Source organism: Sinohyriopsis cumingii, chromosome 13 (genome assembly GCF_028554795.1).
Source record: "Sinohyriopsis cumingii isolate HCF-2022 chromosome 13, ASM2855479v2, whole genome shotgun sequence".
NCBI classification, from domain to species: Eukaryota; Metazoa; Mollusca; class Bivalvia; order Unionida; family Unionidae; genus Sinohyriopsis; species Sinohyriopsis cumingii.
The window spans coordinates 71,554,092-71,575,669 of NC_142973.1; the positions used below are offsets into that span (position 1 = coordinate 71,554,092).

Genomic DNA, 21,578 nt, shown 5'->3' on the forward strand with positions numbered 1-21,578 from the left:
TTATTTTCAAAGCTGTGCCGCTTTATCGATATTTTTAGAAATTGTGGTTATATTTGTAGTCTGGTTCCCTGCTTAGTATGCTCTCTGCATTGCACTCCGCTATACTAAGTATAGTGGACTGCAACACAGGGAGCATACTAAGCATGGAACCAGACTAGTTATATTTGATGGCAAGTGGGATCATCTAGATAAATTTGAACAGTCATTATACCAATCTGCTTTGTATCAAATTTAGCCAAAGTCTATTCAGCAATTTGGAGAACATGCTTAAAGGTTTATCTATCAACACTGGCCTATTTTTAGTAATGGTGGCCATATCTGATGGTGGATCGGCATTATTTGTACAAAATTTAAAGGTCAACATAGCAGGATGCTTTTTGTCAAATGTCGACTAATTCTATTCAATGGTTTTAGTGATGTAATTCAAAGGTTTTGCTATTATAAGTAATAGTAGCTGCATCTTATGGAAAATTAGCAGCATTTGTACACAACTGGAAAAGTCATAATCCAGGATGATTAAAAGATCCTGATAATTAGTTTGGACAAGGTATTTGAAGATTTATCTATATTTAGTAATGGTTACCATATCTATAGGTTTCTTTACATCAATTGTATTAAATTAGAAGTTGTGTATGCCAGGATGCTTTCTGTCCAATTTATTAAAAGGCTACAATTTAGTTTTTAAGAAAAATTGTTTCAACTTTCATCTATTTTTAGCAATGTCAGCTAAATTTGATAATGAATCAGCATCATTGGTATAAATTGAAACAGCTTCAAGCCAAGATGCTTTGTGTCAAATTTGCTAAAATTATGTTTATAATGGTTTCGAAGAAAAAATAATTTAAAAGTTTTCTATTTTAGTAATGGCAGCCATAATTTATGGTGAATCAGCATCACTTTTGAAAAACCTGAATGGTCTTCATGTCAGGATGCTACTGTCAAATTTGGTCAACATCAGTTTCTATATATAGCAATGGTTGCCATGTTTTGATGGCAGACCAGTATCAGTATCATAGCCCTAATGGGACATAAAAGTCAATCCAGAACTTCCTCAGCAAGGCCTTTCATTAGATTTAAAGTTGGAGGGTGAGTTGCCAAAGTAGGTGGGGAGTTTGAGGGACCTCCCCCAGTGAGTATACAGATTTTTGTTAAAAGTAACCAGGTGTAAAGTAAATGTAGCCAGGTAAATCAGTCAGCTCCTGGCTTGTCAGGAAAGCCTGACTCAGTGCAGAGACTGGGAATCTGCATTGTTTACAGAGCTCCTGAGAAAAGCAGGCTTTTAGCTATAAATAAAATCAGGTTGACAAAAGGGAGAAACCAATTCATAGTTGCCACTGAACCACAGGCAACCTGGCTCTATGAATTAGACTTGAAGCTCACTCTGTTATCTTGCACATTGCAAGGAAAGCAGGTAACTCATCTTACGGGTAAGATTCTCAAAAGAAGTGTCACCCAAAGAATTGTTTTTTTTATATAAAAAAACAACTAGTCACACATAGATTCTAATTAGGCATGAGAGAGTGAGAAACTGGTCTCTGCAGCTCAAAATACCTGATCCAGATGGCAATATAACAATCCAAACCGATAGACAGACCTTCAGAAAATCTGAACATATTAGAATGGGCTGCCCTATAGCCTTTGATGGAAAATCAGTCACTGCACTCAATGAGAGATAGCTGGATTAATGAGTTTCCTACTGCACAAATCACAAAAGATTCACCACTTGACATCACATACCTTGAACGAAGAGTGTTCACTGGCTTGAACAATAAATAACACAATTGGCAACTTTGCTCAAAAACTTGTTCTGCCCAAGAGATTGCTTGAGAAGAGCCAATGTGAAGGTGGAAAATCTATGGGCTGTTGTGTTGGAGAGATTCCAATGTTGTGATAGGAGGACTCACCTCTGGGGTAATGTCTTTGGCTGGTCTACAGGCAGATTGAAAAGATCACTGAACCACAATGGCGGGGGCCATAGAGGGACTATCAAAATTAGCAGCACAGTGGAGGTCCTCACTTTTTGAAAAGACAATCACAATTCAGGCTGAAAGCATCCAATGCCCAGACTCTCTGGTCAGGGACTGGAAAAATGTAAAAGAGCAGCATGTTGTTTAACCTTGTTGCAAAAAAGGTCACCAGTGGTAGCCTCCATGGTCTGAACAGGGAATTCATTATATATTGGTGTAGAGACCATTGCATGAGGACTATCTTCCCCTTGTGGTAAATTCAGAGGGTAATTCCTTCAGTGCCAGATTTTCAAAACCTCCATGCAGAGAAAAAAGGGTACATGTGTGCTTATCTCTTCTCTTGAGAAAGGTATCATGGGTCTTGTGCATCTCCAAAGAGACTAATCCAATCCTACTCTGAGGCCTGAATGCCTCAACTATGGATGACTGGTTTCCTCCCATGAAAGGTGTCCCATAAGCCTTAATTGTTTCAGAGGAGACTGACGTTAGGTCCTTTTCTGAGCCCTGAGGGACTCAGCAACTACTCTCTCCCTTGGGAGGGGCCCTATGGGCCTTATTAGTCTCTGACAAGACTGATCCACTCCTGCTCTGAGCCCCAAGCAGCTCAGCAATGGGTCATTGACCAACTCCTTGGGAAGGGACCCATGGGGCTTTAGTGTCTCCAAAGAGACTGAACCAATCCTTCACTGAGACTCTGAAAATTCTGTAGAAGAAGAAGAAGGTACCTTTCTTCTCCTTTTGTATGTTCATCACAGATGTCCAATGAAATACAATAAAAAGGAAGAGTCCTCTATGCTTACACAGCCTGTACATTCCAGGCAGGTGGGGTGTGAATCCCAGGGGGCTTTCTTATCCCCAAATTTACCAACACTTTGTCTCTTAGTCATTGCTGTCAAGAAAGATCTCAGAAAAAAAGCACACATACTATGCAGTGAAAATAACATATAAGAATTTGCATGGAATCTAGACTGAATGCAAATTAAAACAGCATTTTTTCATGTTCCCAATAAGTCTCTATTTAATACAATAAAAATTACATTTTGAACCAAAATACATCAGCAATACCTTATTATCTGAGTATTGCATGAAGATGACGAAAGAAAAAGTCCAGCAAGGTAAAATGATTTGACTAAAAAAATTACCATCCCTTAAATCCAATATAAAATAAAATGCATGTGAATGATACAACAGAACATATAAGCTGGTGTAAGACCTCCTTCATTGTGCAGAATTTTGCAAAAATGAAATAAATATAATGTATATATTGGAGAATCATATCTCAGCAAGTCATGGGAGGCCAAAACCAGGCTGGTAAGGATAGGGAGACTACTGAAAAACAGGAAGACACACAGAAGAGAAATGAACTTAACTGTAATAAGACACAACAAAAAGTTACCCTAGCAGCAAATTTGAGAAAAAATGCAACAAAAATGCCAAAAAGTCTGAAAAGAAAACTTACTTCCACACCTTGAAAAGCACTTGGACTGAGGGTAAGTATACTAAAATTATGAAAGACAATAAAAATGCCTAATATCCACTAACAGACAAAAGCAATTTTTTAGAGCATACATTTTCCAACCATAAATATCTCAGGAAAAAGATGAGGATTACTGAGCATATGCCATGTCATAGGGCAGGTCTTAAACCTTCCAGAAAGTCACCCCATGGTGAATAAATTCTCACATGGATGAGGGTATTTTCTAGGTACACTGTACAGCAGCAACAAGTTACATATTGCTGATATTTAAAGAAATCATGTTTCTTTGTGCACATTTTCAAATGAATTATTTATGAATTCACTGTTATGGATACTATGAGATTGGCTGATAAGGACACATGTACTTAACTATTCATGCAATTCAGTTGCCCATTTTCTTAATTACAGGTATGCACAGGTACACATGGTTCTGTGCAGAAAATGAAATTTTAAACTTCTAATCATTTATTCCACTATTTCTTGTTTCATAGAATGAATTTAAGCAAAAACTGTATTAATTAAGTCTGTAGCTTCACACACACATACACACACACACACACACACTGATCTTGAATTGTCCAGAGATAAGCATGCAACAGTTTCTTCAGTTAACAGTTTTGATGTGATGACAAAACTCCTAGAACCCCAAACATTTTGTTGTGATGTTTCCCAATACATAACAGAACTCTTAGGACCCCAAACATTTTGTTGTGATGTTTCCCAATACATGACTTAACTCTTAGAACCCCAAACATTTTGATGTGATGTTTCCCAATACATAACAGAACTCTAGACCCCAAACATTTTGTTAAAGCATTAGAATTGAAGAATTTTTTCAACTGCTGAGGACCTTAAAATTTCCCTGAAAAATGGTTTGGTACATAAGAAATACATTTGATACATCTCCAAAATGTTTATGTTTCTGCTATTTCTGTTGTAAAGCTTCACATCAGTTCAGTTCAGATGTTCATGGTCTGCCCTAAATCTCAAATGAATTGCAATGCTAGCCGTACCATTGAGATCCAAATTTCCAAACTTGTTTTGGAGGATACAGCTTGCTGTATATCCACTGGAATGACTTCCAGGTGGGTATGCATGGCATGTTTGCTATGAATAATGCATGACCGCATGTAACCAGTCTATACCCAGACATATCCCTTGATGCATTGGTAGAGGAATGAGCTGATTGTTTTATTTATGATTTTAAAGGATTAACAACATACATCCTGATCTACTGCAAGCACATTAAGTAACTACAGATCTGGTTCTCTTCTCTTTACATTTGACACAAATTATACCATATTTGACCTAATAGTCATCAAAAAAGGTTATAAAATATAATTTTGGGGTAAATACACAACATGAAATGTTGTTGTTATGTGCACACCCTCCCCCTTAACTTCAGTAAATGAGAGTACATTGTACTATATGTAATCATCAGAGAAGTTTTATGGAGAACCAGTCTAATTATAGCTTGAATTTAAGTAGGTTCTCAGCTTTATCCCACTGAGTGATTATTAATCAGTGTGTAATGGTTGGGGATCAATATTTGTAATGAATACTTCATACATGCTGTTTATCATGTAAAAAAAAAATAATTAAATATTCAAACACTTACTTATTATAGTCAGATAGGGGCATTGTACTTGGTGTAAAAAAAAAGAATATAAAAAAATTAGTAGATGCAAAACAGGTTTTTGCCTCAGGTTTATTGTAGTACCATATTGCCTTTGGCTCACTCAAAGCTCCATATAATGTTCAGGGAATAACATGATGGGAAAAATAGAGGTTGTTAGATCAGCCAAAACACCCTCAGATGTGGCTCAGAATGGTACTTTTATTGATTTAAACTATAATGCTTAGAGTCCAAGCCGTTACAGTCCATTTAGGCTCCTAGGTAGCTGGTTTGTTGATTTGAACAGGCAATCACAGCCAAACTGCAAGTTCTGGCTTCTAGACAGTTGGAACCACTGGTTTCCACAGATGACTTCAACAATTTGACAAATGAGATTCCAAACAATAAAAGAAGACATCAGCAAAGGAAAGTTCCAGCAAATCATTTTGGTATTCTTTAAACATGAACAATGCTTGTGGACAAATCTGGATGCTTTAGCATTTCAATTTATGGCATTTTCTTTGCTAGAATCATTCTGGCAGAAACACTAAACATGCCTGACCTCACCAACTACATGACTAAGGCTGACCTTGCACTATTAGATCCAAATGACCTGTGTTCTTTGATGCCATCAGAAACCTTAATAAGACTCTACTAGAAGAATAGAATTTCCAGGAATTTAAAAAAACAAAACAACAACATTTCTTCTATTTAACTGTAGCATGTTGATTTTTGTTCTGTGTTTAATGCCATTTTCCAGCACACAAAAGGCTATACATGGTGGCCAGAATATCTTGTGGATCAGAACCCAAGAAAACCCCAGGAAAAACCACCAACCCATGGGAAACTCCTAGCAAGCATTCTCATATACCGGTACTCACATTAGCCAAGCCTAAGACTCGAATCCACACATACAGAGGTGAGATCTCAGTGTGTGGTACAGGCAAGCACCTCATACCACTCAGCCTCCTGGAACCACACTGAAACCAACTTTGATATTCTTGAATAAGAACAAGAATTTAAAATTAGCTGCTGTTGTGTTCATAATGGATTTCAGAATGGTACAATTTTCATTTAGGACCAACATGGCATTAAAAGAAGTCTTCTGGTGGAAATTACACATTGATATGACTTTCTGTTTTGGAGGAGTAAAGATGTTCAATATGGATGCTATGGTGACCATATTCAGTATCAGATATCAGACTGGCATCATTTCTATTGAGTATAATATCAACCTGACATCATAAGAGACCTTTTGGTGAAAAATATAATGCTGATATCACCAACAGTTAAGGAGAAGTAGCAATGACAAGTTATTCAAAATGACCATTGTGATTGTCATACTGTAAGTCAGGTCAGCACCACTTTCATTTATGACACAACAAGATGTCATAAGAAGTCTTTCAGTGCTGATATGCCATTCATTCTAGAGAAATAGAGATAATAAGGATTTCAAAAAATGGTAACTATGGCAGGCATATTGAATGTCTGAATGGCATCATTAGGACCAACTAGACATCATAAGAACTTATTTAGTAAAAACCATGACCATCCATTCAGGAGGGGCAGCAGTAACAAGATTGCTAAGTCAAACAAATGGGATGTCCATACTGGACATCTCAATGTCATCATTTTCATTTAATACCAGCTACACATCATAAGAAGCCTTCTGTTGGAAACTCCATCAAAATATTACTTTTTCATTCGGAAGGAGTAACAGTAACAAGATTTTCAAGATGGCCATGTGGTGGTCATATTGGCCATTAGATTGGCACCATTTTTATTTAGAACAAACTAGACTGTCTCCTGGAGATAGTCCTTTGGCAATACAACATTCCATTCAGGAGAAGTAGCAATAACAAGGTTTTTACAATGGCCATATTGGACATCAGATTGGCACTATTTTTGTTTAAGACCAACTAGGCACCAAAGTAAGTCTTTCAGTGAAAACCATCCATTCGGGAGAAGTTACAATAAGATTTTCAAGATGGCCACTGTGGCAGCCATATTGGAAAGAGATTAGCACCATTTTCATTGAGGACCAACTAGACATCATAAAAATCTGTTAGTAAAACCAGATGTTGTTATGACCGTCTATTCAGAAAGAGTAGTCATAACAAAATCTACCAGACTGTCACTGTGGTGACCATAGTAGATGTGTGAGAATCACCGTTTTCATTAAGAACAAATAGACTATGTGATGAACAAGTGTGTATAGTTTTATGGCAATGCTCCGAGTAGTGATAACAAAATCATGTTAACAGATGGACATACTCAACCATCTATTCAAGAGGAAATGCGATAGCAAAATGTTTAAGATGGCCACAGTGGTGGCCATATTGGACATCCAATTGGCACCATTTTCATATTGAGAAAACAATATTAGTTGTCTACCAGAATCTGTGCTGTAATGTATATTAAATTTACATTGTTTGTTAGTTAGTTTATTTTTATTTAATAATTTTCTTTACTTCATTAAATGCTGTTGATAATGTGACAATGCATGTTGAATTTGACCTTGTCCTAATTATGTTCATTTTCTACTGGACCTGAATGATTGATTTTGGTTATGTAGTAAATATGTTTATTTCAATCTGAGTCTTGCACTTTGGAAATTCCTTATGAATTGCCAGGTATACCTGTTGTTTAGCACACATTTCATATTATAATTTTAGTAAAAGAATGCTAATTATAAATCAGATGTTATTTTGTAAACATGAACTTTCCAGAAGGTTATTTTCCATTAGGTAATTTTGTTAATATAGTAAATGTTAATTGTGACCTGAGGTTACATAAAGCACTATATAATCTTGTTGCTGGAAGATCATAGCAGAATCAGTTGTATTAATGTTTTGTCCAGTAGTTCATTTGGGTTGGAAATTTATTTATTCAAGTTATTTATTCATTGGAAATACAAAGTGCTCATCAAAAATGACATTATTGGAATTAGAGACTTGAATTTATAGTGAAATTTGAAATAAAGATATATTCTTGGATTGCATTATTGTGATCCAACAAAAGACTGTTGGCACATGGTTACTACATGGGCCTCCAAAGGCACAACAATAATTCCAGCATTGAATTTAAATTGGATTTCCACTAAAGTTTATTCAAAACATTAACCATTAGGACTTGTGTCTGTAATTCTAGGAGTTGTTGTTGTTGAAGGGTTTAATGCCATTTTTCAGCACAGGATAGGCTATACATGACGGCCAGTATAAATGGTGGAGGAAGAACCTGGAAAAACCCCAGAGAGAACCACTGACCCACGAGAAGCTACTGGCAAGCTTTCTCATGTACCCACACTGGCCAAGCCTGAGACTCAAACACATGCAGACAGAGGTGAGATGGCAGTAATCCATAATGGTGAGTACTTTAGACAACTTGGCCATACGAGTTCCCTTAATTCTAGGAGTATTTGGGATTAAATTCGCAACACCATAAGTTCCTTTTTTTTAAATACATTTTTACATTGCTTTCTAGAGAAATCAATTATTTGTTGAATTTGACAATGCTTGTTGCTTCTCACTCTTTTTTATTATTTATTTTAAGAGTTTTAATAGGCCTTTTATCATTCATCTCACCAAAAGAAGAAAAAATACAGTTGTATTAAAAAAACAAATTTTACCCCGTAAGAGTAATTTCTCAGAAAACAGTGAATGTGGAACACAGAGCAGGATATTGGTGAGTCTTGGTGAGCATGTTGCAGAAGTTTTGAAGATCATCTTATCTGCAACTAAAAGGTTGCTTCCTTGCTCTGGACAATTCATGATCATTAGTAATTACCCATACTCAGGACAGAAATATCTCAAGAGTTCCAAAGTTTCAGCATTATCATGAGGAGACTGGTGTTGATGAGTGGTAATTCAAGGATGAGGGGTGTGAATTACGATCTATCTATATTAGTTTCCTTGTATCACATGACCATCATGAGGAGCTTGGTGTAGATGGGTGGTAATTCAAGGATGAGGGGTTTGAATTACCACCTATCTATATTAGTCTCCTTGTATCACATGACCATCATGAGGAGATTGGTGTAGATGGGTGGTAATTCAAGGATGAGGGGTTTGAATTACCACCTATCTATACTAGTCTCCTTGTATCACATGACCATTATAAGTCACATGATCAACATGCTTGATGAAGGCAGTGTAATATTGTCAAAAATCTAATATGTTTGAGATATTTATGCTCTTTGTATGGGAAATTACTAATGATCATGTTATTTCAAGATAACTCCCTGCCAGTATCAATACTACTAACCTTGTTGAAATTGATTGAAAAACATGTCCATGACTCATTCTTGTCATATTGAACCAAACACTTGCTGTTATATCCTAACCAATCAGATTTTAGACAGAAACATTCATGTGAGACTGCTTTGATCTTGTTAACTGGTAAATGGCTTTAAGCAATTGATCAAGGTAGAATAGTAGGATCTGTATTTGTAGATTTCGGAAAAGCTTTTGACATGGTGGATCATGCAATCCTTTGGAAGAAACTGGAAATTTACCAATCTGGTGAAAGCACAATTAGATGGTTTGCTTCATACTTACGTGAGACTCAATTGAACACAATATGTTTATATAAATAATGTTCTGTCTGAACCTGGAACAATTAGTTATGGAGTACCACAAGCTGCTCAATTCTAGGTCCATTACTATTTATATTATTTATGAATGACCTACCACTTCTACTAGGGGACTCATCTATAGACCTCTATGCAGTTGTTACAACAATGTCAGACATCTAAAACAGAAAGCATTAACTGGAAATTTCTTTACAGGATGTCCTCAACAAACTGGAAAACTTGTGCACATGTAATCGCATCGTGGAAAATACTGGTAAAACTAAAATATTACTTATCTCAACACTGCATAGAACAAATCTTGATAGTGATGGGAATTTTATCAGTCATCAAACCATTCATCAAAAATAAATAGCATGATGAAATCCATGTTTTGGGGCAAATCAAAGCTCAACATAATCTCGCCTTCTTTGAGGAAGACCTCAAGCTTATCCTAGATGAAGTCAACAAATGCACAACTAAGAAAAATGAAATACAGGCTGTATCACACAAGACATACACTTTGATTGCAATCAACAAAGAGGCAAAAAACAAGCTAATAGTTTGTGGGAGACACAAAGCCCATGAGATCATGAAAAATCTCACTGGGAATTCATTAAAAGCATTGTATTTTCCTTTTCTCAAAAAACCTTGGCTTATCTGCCTACAGTCAAAATGACAATAATACCAATTCTGAAACTGCTGCCCTATTGTAAACATACCTTTGGCATCAGCTGTAGTATCATTTAAAGCATCATAATCATATCCCACATACCTGCTGTGCATATTTCATTTTAGGAAAACAATATTAGTTGCCTACCAGAATGTGTGCTGTTATGTATATTTAATTTACATTGTTTGTTAGTTAGTTGTTTTATTTATTCATTTTATTTATTTTATATTTGAATTATTGATTTTTATTTTGTAGTACATATGTTTATCGCAATCTCTGCCTTGAACTTTGGAAATTCCTTATGAATAGCTTGGTCTAACTGTTGTTTGCTACACACTTTTTATTATAATTTTACTAACAGAATGCTGATTATAATTAAGATTTTATTTTGTAATCATTATGAACCTTCCAGTAGGTTATTTTTCATTAGGTAATTGTACTTTTTAGAAATGTTAATTGTGACCTGACATCAGACAGAAGATGATATAATCTTGACATTGGAAAAATTATTCATTCATAATTTAAGATCTGGCAGAATCAAAATGACAATTTGTATTGTGTCCAATAAATCATTTAGGCTGGAACTTATTTCTTCAATTATTCAATTCAATAAATTTTTCTCTTGAAATACAGAGTGCTCATAAACATAACATTCTTGTACAGTGACATACATGGGGATTTATAGTGAATTCAAACCTGGAATTAAAGACTGGTGGTACAACACCACCATACAGGCCACCACAAGCATATCAACAACTTCAGCATTTAATTTAATTTGGATTTCTATTAAAGTTTATTCATAATTTTTATTATTAGGACTTGTGTCTGTAATTCTAGGATTATTTGGGATTTAATTCACAATACTGTAAGTTCCTTTTTTGTTATAATTTTCACTTTGTATTTGGGGGAAATAAATTATTTGCTGAATTTCACAAAGCTTGTTGCTTCTCACTCTTTTCTATTACTAATTTTAAGACAATTAGAGTTGTATTAATGCAAACTGTTTACAACAAAAAAGTTTGATGACACTGAAATAAAACTTGATAAGCAAACACTGTGGATAGATGATAGATAGTAATGAGAAAGGACAACAGGAAGAGCTAATTTAAAAATGAGCTGTAGTGGAAAATGACTCTACTCATCTACTCATAGCAAATATGGGTATGTCTATGTAGAGAAACTAGAATGTAAACTAAAGTAAGGAAAACCTTCTTAACATATTTTATGGTACATTGTGAATTGAATCATTATGAACTATTTTTATACCAGTATGTGACCTATAACTGGAATTCATGGATTTATCATATAAATTTATTTAAAATGTCTAAATTGCAACCCCCACTCACTGATGACAAGTCAACCCTTCAGACAGATCTGATATGCAAAATACACCGCATTTTTTAAGATGGTCAAAGGGAAATTGGCCTTTTGTAACCCTAAGAAGGAAGGGGTCAACTTTTAATTGAGTCACCTTATAAGTGAGTATTTACAGTACATCTCTCCCAATATAAACCTGGTAAACCAAAGATGATATTGAAGTACATTAATGTTTTGAGGCAAAACACCCCTTTAAAAGTTACATTAAAAAGGCCTAAAACTTCACAATACAAGGGAAACGTCTGCTGAAATTTATACGAACAAACTGTATTGTTAACTATGGATGGAGCAACTGACCAAACATTTAATTAGTGAGCAGCTAGGATTTTTTTAATAAATGTCTGGCCCTCAAATAAATTTCAAAAAATATTTTTGATCTGACATATTGATAAAAAAAACTGCTTTATCTATTGTATTTAGCTGAAATAAATAAAGTCTTTAGGCAAAGTAAAATAAAATATCCTGTTCATAACAAAATCCCCTCCACCTGCAATTAAATTTTAAAAATCCCCCCCCCCACCTGCAATTAAATTTCAAGTCCAAAAAACAAACAGGTAGTAGCAATTAAATGTTTTTTTTCCCCAGATCATTATTAACTTATTTGTCTGAAATTACAATGTTGTTAGTTGTGCAAAGACATTTAATCCATAAACAAGCAATTTAGATCAAAGAGCTGGTAAAGGGTCAACATAATAGTCACTTGAAATTTACATTGTGGGAACAAGGTATTAGGTATAGCATCCAATAGCAAATACATTGTGGGAACAAGGTGTCAGGTATAGCATCCAGTAGCAAATACATTGTGGGAACAAGGTGTCAGGTATAGCATCCAATAGCAAATACATTGTGGGAACAAGGTGTCAGGTATAGCATCCAATAGCAATTACATAGTGGGAACAAGGTATCAAGTATAGCATCCAATAGAAAACACATCGTGGGAACAAGGAATCAAGTATAGCATGCAACATCAAATACATAGTGGAAACAAATTATCAAGGATAGCATCCAGTAGCAAATACATAGTGGGAACAAGATGTCATGTATAGCATCCAATAGCAAATACATTGTGGGAACAAAGTATAAAGTATAGCATCCAAAAGCAAATACATAGTGAGAACAAGTTATCAGTTGTAGCATCCAATAGCAAATACATTGTGGGAACAAGTTATCAGTTATAGCATCCAATAGCAAATACATAATGGGAACAAAGTATAAAGTATAGCATCCAAAAGCAAATACACTGTTAGAACAAGTTATCAGTTAAATCATCCAAAAGCAAATACATAGTGGGAACAAGTTATCAGTTATAGCATCCAATAGCAAATACATTGTGGGAACAAAGTATAAAGTATAGCATCCAAAAGCAAATACATAGTGAGAACAAGTTATCAGTTATAGCATCCAATAGCAAATACATTGTGGGAACAAGTTATCAGTTATAGCATCCAATAGCAAATACATAATGGGAACAAAGTATAAAGTATAGCATCCAAAAGCAAATACATTGTTAAAACAAGTTACCAGTTATAGTATCCAATAGCAAATACATCGTGAGAACAAGTTATCAGTTATAGCATCCAATAGCAAATACATAGTGGGAACAAGTTATCAGGTATAGCATCCAATAGCAATACATTGTGGGAACAAGGTATCCAATATATACAACTTGAAAATCATCTACTGTATTATAGTGACACTTTCTAAATTTGACCCAGGTCTATTACTCCAAGGAAGCCAGCTTCGGCTGCATTATATCAGCAATCTACCTTCCACCTTTAACACAGGCATAACCAGCATCAAGACAAAATGGATGGAGGGAAAACTTGATAAAAGCTACAAATCTAAATAATGAAATTATGCAAATGGCCTGAAAAATGACCGAAAACAAAGAGGGGTGGGAGGCTCTTATTATGGCAGGAACACTCAATATGTCAAATATATTAATTGCATATTTCATGTACATGTATATTTGTTTTTTTTATGTATATGAATGGGTATCCATGTTGGGAAGAGAAAGAAATGAATGTGAATATATTGTTGTTTACCACAGTCTGTACACTTTACATATAGTGTGTGCAGTTAAATATTTTTGATATTACAATAGGTTAGCATATCTCTTTATGTGAATCTGATTGGTCCAATTAAGCCCATGAAATTATTGTGCACTATTCTTTTTACTGATTGGCTGCAATCATGGGAATTTTCCTTACCCTGCCTTCTGGAGCTTTTTGTTTTTACTATTACTATCACCAATTTGCAAGCCATTTTTTAATGAATTGCCCAATGGGAATTGATGATAAAAATGGTCACATCTGTCTGAATATGGACAAATGCCTCGATAAGTGATCTTTAAGCCATTTATAGCATATCATGCACTGAAAAACATGTAAAACCGGAAAACAATAACAACAACAAAAAAAAAAAAAATGTGTTGGTCAATTGATAATAGGTGTGGGGGGAGTGGGGTGGTGGTATACCTGTCACATGGAATCCACTCTATATACAAGTGTGGTTTAAATATTAACTTAAAGGAGTAAGTAAACTCACCTCTGTTCACAGAAGAATGTGGACATAAACCAGTCGAACAAGTGACAGAAATTTTATCCAACCACAGCATTTCCATAAGGTAAAATATCTCAAATGAGCTAATGTTTCTTATTGTTTTATGCAATTCTGACTCTATAAAATTTGTCTATTTCAACTGTTCCTAATCAAATAATGCACATATCCAGTCACAAATATATTACAGTAAATCTGGAATGTCTGCATCCAGTGATCTTGTCATGAATATCCAACAACTGGAATGCTTAGGTGAAACTGACCCACTTTAAGTGTGAACAGTGTGTGTGTGTGTGTGTGTGTGTTATTTATATTTTTAAAATAACTTAAACAATTTCAGTTACATTGCTATAATTTTGGCAGTGTATTTCATGAATATCCAGCAACTGGAATGCTTAGGTGAAACTGACCCACTTTAAGTGTGAACATTGTGTGTGTGTGTGTGAGTGTGTGTGTGATTTAAAAAAAAAATATAACTGAAACAATTTCAGTCACACTGCTGTGATGTTGGCAGTGTGGCAGTTGATAGTGATGTCTAGCACTGGGGCATCATGCTGCAGACATGTAGCATCATGTCCCACCCAGACACATTATCCTGACAACGGAACAACCAATCCTAACACTAACCTCTTAATGCTGAGCACCTAGTGAGGCAGCTGTAAGTACCATTTTTATAAGTCTTTGGTATGATTTGGCCGAGGTTCAAACCTGCAGCCTACTGCATCTGAGATGTATGACACTTAGGCCAAACATAGCTGGCCATAGATGGTCTAACTTAACCCAAGTCAAACTATGTGACATCACATGGAATTTCCATCAGATATTCTGTGTTGAAAAATGATGTTGTCTGTGTCAAATATTCTATGTGTTTGGAAGGATAGTTGCACTTTCATTTATAATGTGTAAAAATATCTACTTGCAAGTGTTAATAGTTGTAGCATTGTATCTATTTTGTCTATTTTGTAAATGCAACAAATGAAAGGTACAATGTCTGAGTCAGATGATTTACAAAATTATTTCTTCTCCTTTCTCTCTAAACCAGTTCCATTAAAATAAAAACTATGTGATGAAGAAAATTTATAAATTTTATTAATGTATAGCTTTTACTAGCCTTGGCTCACAAAAACTGGACATTATTCAACTCGTTTCATAAATTCAATATTAAATCATCACCCATTTGAGATCCTCTATACATGAATGCTTTGTCTGTGTGTGTGTGTGTGTCTTGTGTGTGTGTGTGTGTCTTGTGTGTGTGTGTGTGTGTGTGTGTTCCTCTGTATGAGGGACTCAAGGTAGATTATTTCTTCAGCTAAGTGTGTTACTCTCTTTAAATAAAGTCAATACAGTATATGGGTATATGCTGTACTTGCACTTACCTTAGAACTGTTCTCATCATATTCTCTCCAATACAATACATTTTCTACTGTGTCATAATTAAGACTCTACAAAGAAAAATACAGACTTTGAATTAAATGTATATCATACAATTAGTCCTCACTTAGTCTCTGAAACCTGAAAAAGATTACAATATTTTATAAAGAAAGAAAATTAGAACAACATATTCTGTAATTTACACTGCTCTAATTTTTCATATAAGCCATATTGACAATCATAAACAAAAATTCTAATTTGTCATTAAATTTTTATATGGAGAACTTTTGTCTCTTAAAATTTTTGCAAACGATTGGTACCTAAGAGAACAATATGATCTTTTTATCTACCAATAATTATTTGTACATCTGAAAATATAATTATTTATAGTCTGATGATTACTTGTACACCTGAAAATATGATTATTTCTACCAATAATTATTTGTACATCTGAAAATATAATTATTTATAGTCTGATGATTACTTGTACACCTGAAAAAGTAATTATTTATACCAATAATTACTTGTACACCTGAAAAAGTAATTATTTATACCAATAATTACTTGTACACATGACAAAATATTAATCTATTGATGGGACTCTGTTCTAATTGCTGACAGGATTTCCCAGGAATCCAATATATGATCATTTCTTCCTTTTAATAGCGAGTTATCTAGATCCTCACTAATATCCTTGAGATAAAAGATTTTCACGATGGCTTTCAAAGTGGCCATACTGGATGTCAGATTGGCTCTATTTCAATTTAAGACCAATCAGACATCATAGGATGTCCTCTGGTGAAAAACCCATGTTGATATGTCTTTCCATTTATGAAAAGTTGCAACAGTATGATTTTTAAGATGGCCCGTATAGGGGCTATATTGGTAGTTAATTTGGCACTATTTTCATTCACAAGACATCATTAAAAAAACACATTGATACAACTTTGCCTTCATGAGAGATGAGAGTAGTAATAAAAATATTTTCAAGACATCTGCCATTGTGGCCATAACAGATGTTAGATTAGCACCATTTTCATTTAGGACCAACTTGACATCATATAGTATTTTAGTGAAAACCCCATGCTGACATGACCATATGAGCATGGAGGGAGAAGGGAATTGTATAATAATAGCAGCTAAGTACTACATAATTAAATTTTTTAACCCTGCCCATGCCGCAATTACCTTCTCCATCTGCTACATTTTAATAGCAGTAATAGATTACTTGTTATTATCCTGGTGTATGGAAAATGGCATGAAAGTAAACACAGACATAATTAAAGTATTAATGATTACTACCAAACAAAAGAGAGCAAAACTGGAAAATAACAATTTGAATCTAAAGTTGCATGAAATTTGCCTTCAAATGGTTACCATGACAAAATCCTTGGGGTGATAATTGACATCAATTTGCAAGGGAATGAACATACTCAAGTCCTATGTCAAAAAGTCAATTCATGTCTGTGGTTACTGAGCAAGATAAAGCCATATCTGTGACTAAACATTGCTTAATATATTACCAATGCTATATGCAACCATATCTAGACTACTGTAATGTTATCTGGGGCAACACCTCTGACAAGAATATTTACAAATTATTCCACTTGCAAAAAACAGCTTGAAGGCTCAATTTAGATAATGCTGAAAACATCCCAAGTGAAGTGAATGATATTAAAATGCTAACACTGAGTGAACAAATATTTTTGAGAAAGGCTAGACTTATGCACAAAGCTTCAAACAAGCTGACCCCATTGTATCTCGATGAACTATTTCATACAAGAAAACAAAGCAAGACTTTCAATTTAAGATCAATGCCAGTTAACCACTTTCCAATCCCAAAGCCAAATAAAGAACTCAAGTTTTCATTATTCAGGATCACTAATCTGGAACAGAATCCCAACAGAAATTAGAGAAAATACAAACATAAATGTAATTATTTATAACCTAATCCAAAGGATGAAATGTAGAATCTATTCAATTTGACAAATATATTTCAACTTAAAGTATAAATTCACTAACCTTCCACTCTGTTTTCTCACTACTTTTGTGCTGTACGTGTCATACACAATTTGGAGCATGTTCATTTAAAATTTTCTGTTTATTGTGTCTGTATATAAATATAGCTTATTATCAATACTCTGTGTGTGTGTGTGTGTGTGTGTGTGTGTGTGTGTGTGTGTGTGTGTGTGTGTGTGTGTGTGTGTGTGTGTGTGTGTGCGCGCGCGCGTGCGTGCGTGCGTGCGTGCATGCGTGTGTGTGTGTGTGCGACTATGTTCATGTACTTTGAATGTAAATATGCATATAATGAAGGACCATAAGAAGGATTAGTTCCATGTAATTAATTGCATCACCTTCTTTAAATAAAGTAATTTATTGTTATTATTATTATTGCATTGCTGAACTTGCCAGTCGAGTGGGAGACTGACTGCCTAAACAAGATGTCAACGAACATGCCATTGTTGCCAACTGGATGTTCTAAACTGCCAACTGGACGATGGCTTGTCAACTTGTTGGACATTTATCCCCATTCTAGTGCACCATTGAATGAAGGGAAAATGGCAATAGAGTGAGAATGCCAGAAAGCAACTTTCATGACATCATCCAATGAGGAATCATTAAAAAAGGTTCAAGATACAGAAATATCCCTAATATTATGGACTTTGATTTTTATGAAAAAGAAAAAGAAATCTCTCTCAGTGACAAGAGCTTTTAATAGTATGAGAAATCCACCTTGAAATGTCAGAAATATTTTTCAAGGGGAGAAAAAGAAGGTTTTGACCATTTCTTCATCTTGATTTGACTAGATAAAAACCATTAAGCTCTAAGTGGGCAAAGGAGTCCATATTAATCATCCCCTTGATTTGACTAGATAGAACCATTAAGCTCTAACTGGGCAAAGGAGTTTATGTTAATCATCCCCCGCAGAGATATGACAGAGATTTCAATAGGAAAAGGAACGACAACATGTATCTGATTCTTGGTCAGAAACCCTGGCTGGGAAAGAAGAGAGACTTGATCACAGTTACCACTGAAATGTAAACAACCCTTTTCCACTGACAAAGCTGAATTAAACTCATTCTCCTTAACAATGTAAAGGAGAGGAGGAAGACTGTTTTAAGAGTAAGATGTTAAAACAAATCCACTCAGTGGTTCATAAGGGGGATTAGACTGGAATTTAACAAAACACATGAGAGGTTTAACATTCTAGTTAAGGAGCAGGAGACCAGTCTCTAGAGTTCAAAATACTTGATGAGTTCACTGACAGACAGGTGTGAGTCTGACCCTACAGTGAAACCCACAGCAAACTTAAGAGTCATTGAAAGGGCTTCTGTATAATAGCCCTTAATGGTGGCTTCTGATCAACTTGTTTCTTTAAAAAAAGAGAGAAGAAAATCAAAAGAAAATGGATAGGATCAATGCATTTTGTAACTGCATGAGTTAGAAAAAATACTCCACTTGGCATCATAAATGTTGGAGGTCAACTGCCTTCAAGCCTGAGAGATGCATTTGGAAACATTGTTTGAAAACTGGTTTTGGCTGACAAATTAATGCGAGTCAGGCATAAAGGTGGAGGATTCAGGAATTCTGTGCATGAAGGACCCTTTGTTGTGCATCAGATCCCTCCTGTGTAGTCATATCCTGAGATAATTGACCAGTAGGTTGAGGAGATCACTGAACATAATATTGTACAACATAGGCAAGGCAACAAGATGAGGCATGACTTGAAAACCTGATTTGTGAAGAACCTTAGGGATTATTCAGATCAGTCAGAAGGCATACATGTATAGTTGATACCACTCCAGACTGAAGGAGTCCACCACTTGTGCCCTCTGTCTAGCATTAGACAGACATAAACAGAAAGCTTGCTATTAAGATTTGTTGTGAACCAGTCTACCATTGGCCTTCCCTACAGATGAAAAAGTGTCTTTTCACCAACTGGTGCATATACCATTCCATGAGGATTGCATGCCCCAGTCTGGACAAGCTGTCTACCATGTAATTCCTCTTGCCCAGGATGTGGCAGGTACTCAGAGTAATCTCCAAAGAAGCTGTCTCTCTGAATAAGGTTTCAAACCTTGAGTAGTGAGAAAGTACATGAATCCCCCCCGCCTTGATATCTGAAGTATGCTATGACCAACATGTTGTAGGTAGTCAACATGAATCAGTAATGTCTTATGCACTAGACACACTCTTGAAGTGCTAGAACAATATCCTGCATTTCTAGATCTTGAAGTTGGAGGAAAGTTTCACAGACCTCCTTCAGAATTGTTCCTACCCACACAACTAAATATGAGGTGTCAGAGTAAAGAAAGGAGTGAGGTTCTAGGATGTTAATTGGAATTCTGGTCAAATACCTGTCCTGATTTGACCACCAACTTTGATGGTGGTGAAACTTTAATGCTGTGGGGATCCAGGCATACAGGAAGTCCTCATGAGGGTTTTACCAGCAGCAAGAACTGGAGAGGCCATAAATGAAGCCATTCTTGGGGAACCAAGTCCACAGCCATATTCTTAGTTTCCAGAAGAGAGAGGCAGAGACAAGGAGACAATAATGTCTTCTCATCCAGTCTTGCTATGAAAGTATATGTAAAATTCTGTCAGGAAAAACACATACTGTTCTTTGTCAGGTGAGAAAGTTCATCACCACATAAACAAAGTTCTAAGAAGGGATAAGATCAAACTTCTCCTGACTGGGACCAGGCCTAGCCGAGTCACCATCCCCCAACAGGGAGACAGCTCCTCTAAAAAGGGCATGTCTGAGAATGTTGCTTGTGAACCAGTCATTGAATTACTGAAAGATGGGAACCCCAAAGTGCCTTAAATGAGCCACTATTGCTCCATCACTCTGCTGAAGACTCTGGGAGCAGAAGCAAGACTGAAAAGAAGAAATGGAAATTGAAAGATCTCCTGCCCAAACAAATATTTCTGTAGATTGGAAAGATAAGAATGTGATGATAAGCATCCTGGAGAGTTACAAAGACTGCTTAGTCATCTGGTCTGATGGTACTCCTATGTGGTGCTCTACAGTTTCATATTTTGCATAGGGAGGGTTAGAATTTTAAAGAAAAAGAATTTCCCCAGCTTTCCTCACTGGCTATACTGGCTGTTTAAAAAAGACCTTGTATATCTTAGGTATAGTTCAAAGAACCTTTAATTCCCTTTATTTTGGTGTATGATTGATGGATGTAATATGGATTATAGAGTATACAGCTTGGCCTTACTCCAGATGTGCACCTTTCAAAAAAGTGCTAGCTCCACTTGGTCATCTTCACTTCCTGAACTTCAGAGGTAAATTGTATAAAAAAGAGCTGATAACTTTTTTTACATTTTATATATTTGGTAATTCATACATTGCACTTTCAGAAGCAGGTGCTGTCTAGTCTGGCAAAATTCATTTTCCCTATTTTAATAGCTGCTATGGATAGTGTACTTTAGACTAATTTAGGCTGATTTTTTTATCACAAGAGAGCAGTCATTTTAGTTAGCAGTGTGCTTAGATCATATACAATTTCAAAAAGTACAATATCCAAAGAAATGTCAGCCACATTAGGTTAAAGTAGCACAGAGGTATGCCAACATTCTCTCCACCATGCATGTTTTAAATGCAAACAACTTCACCTTACATACATCACTCTCTCAAAAGTACATAATAACTGGTGAGTGCCCCCCTAACCAAGGCAGTTGTCTTTATCTTGAACTGATCTTCCATAAGGAATCTACTTGATTAAGGTGAATGATTGATGATGAGTTAAACATTGATGAATGGGGGTCCTTGAAAGAGGTGGAGGGTTCAGGAAATGAAGGACAACCCTCCTTTATTATGGAAAAGTCTCATGCATCTTTTGAGAGGTTCAACCTAAATTCTGAAAAAGAATCCTTAATCTGGCATCTGTTGAGACACTGGGAAGAGGGAGACTTTACAAGAGAAGGTGTTACTCCCTTGTGACAATTAACTCCATTCTTAGGGA

The 21,578-nt window shown here is 35.5% G+C and overlaps 1 protein-coding gene across 1 annotated transcript in view; it reads right to left on the bottom strand.

The window, feature by feature from the left end:
- Positions 1–21,578, bottom strand: part of LOC149785820 (H(+)/Cl(-) exchange transporter 7-like) — a 155,984-nt gene that overhangs the window by 114,858 nt on the left and 19,548 nt on the right. The window contains exon 3 of the mRNA XM_089931242.1: positions 15,612–15,677. Coding sequence (XP_089787368.1) covers positions 15,612–15,677 — 66 coding nt within the window. The remainder of the gene's footprint in view (positions 1–15,611; positions 15,678–21,578) is intronic.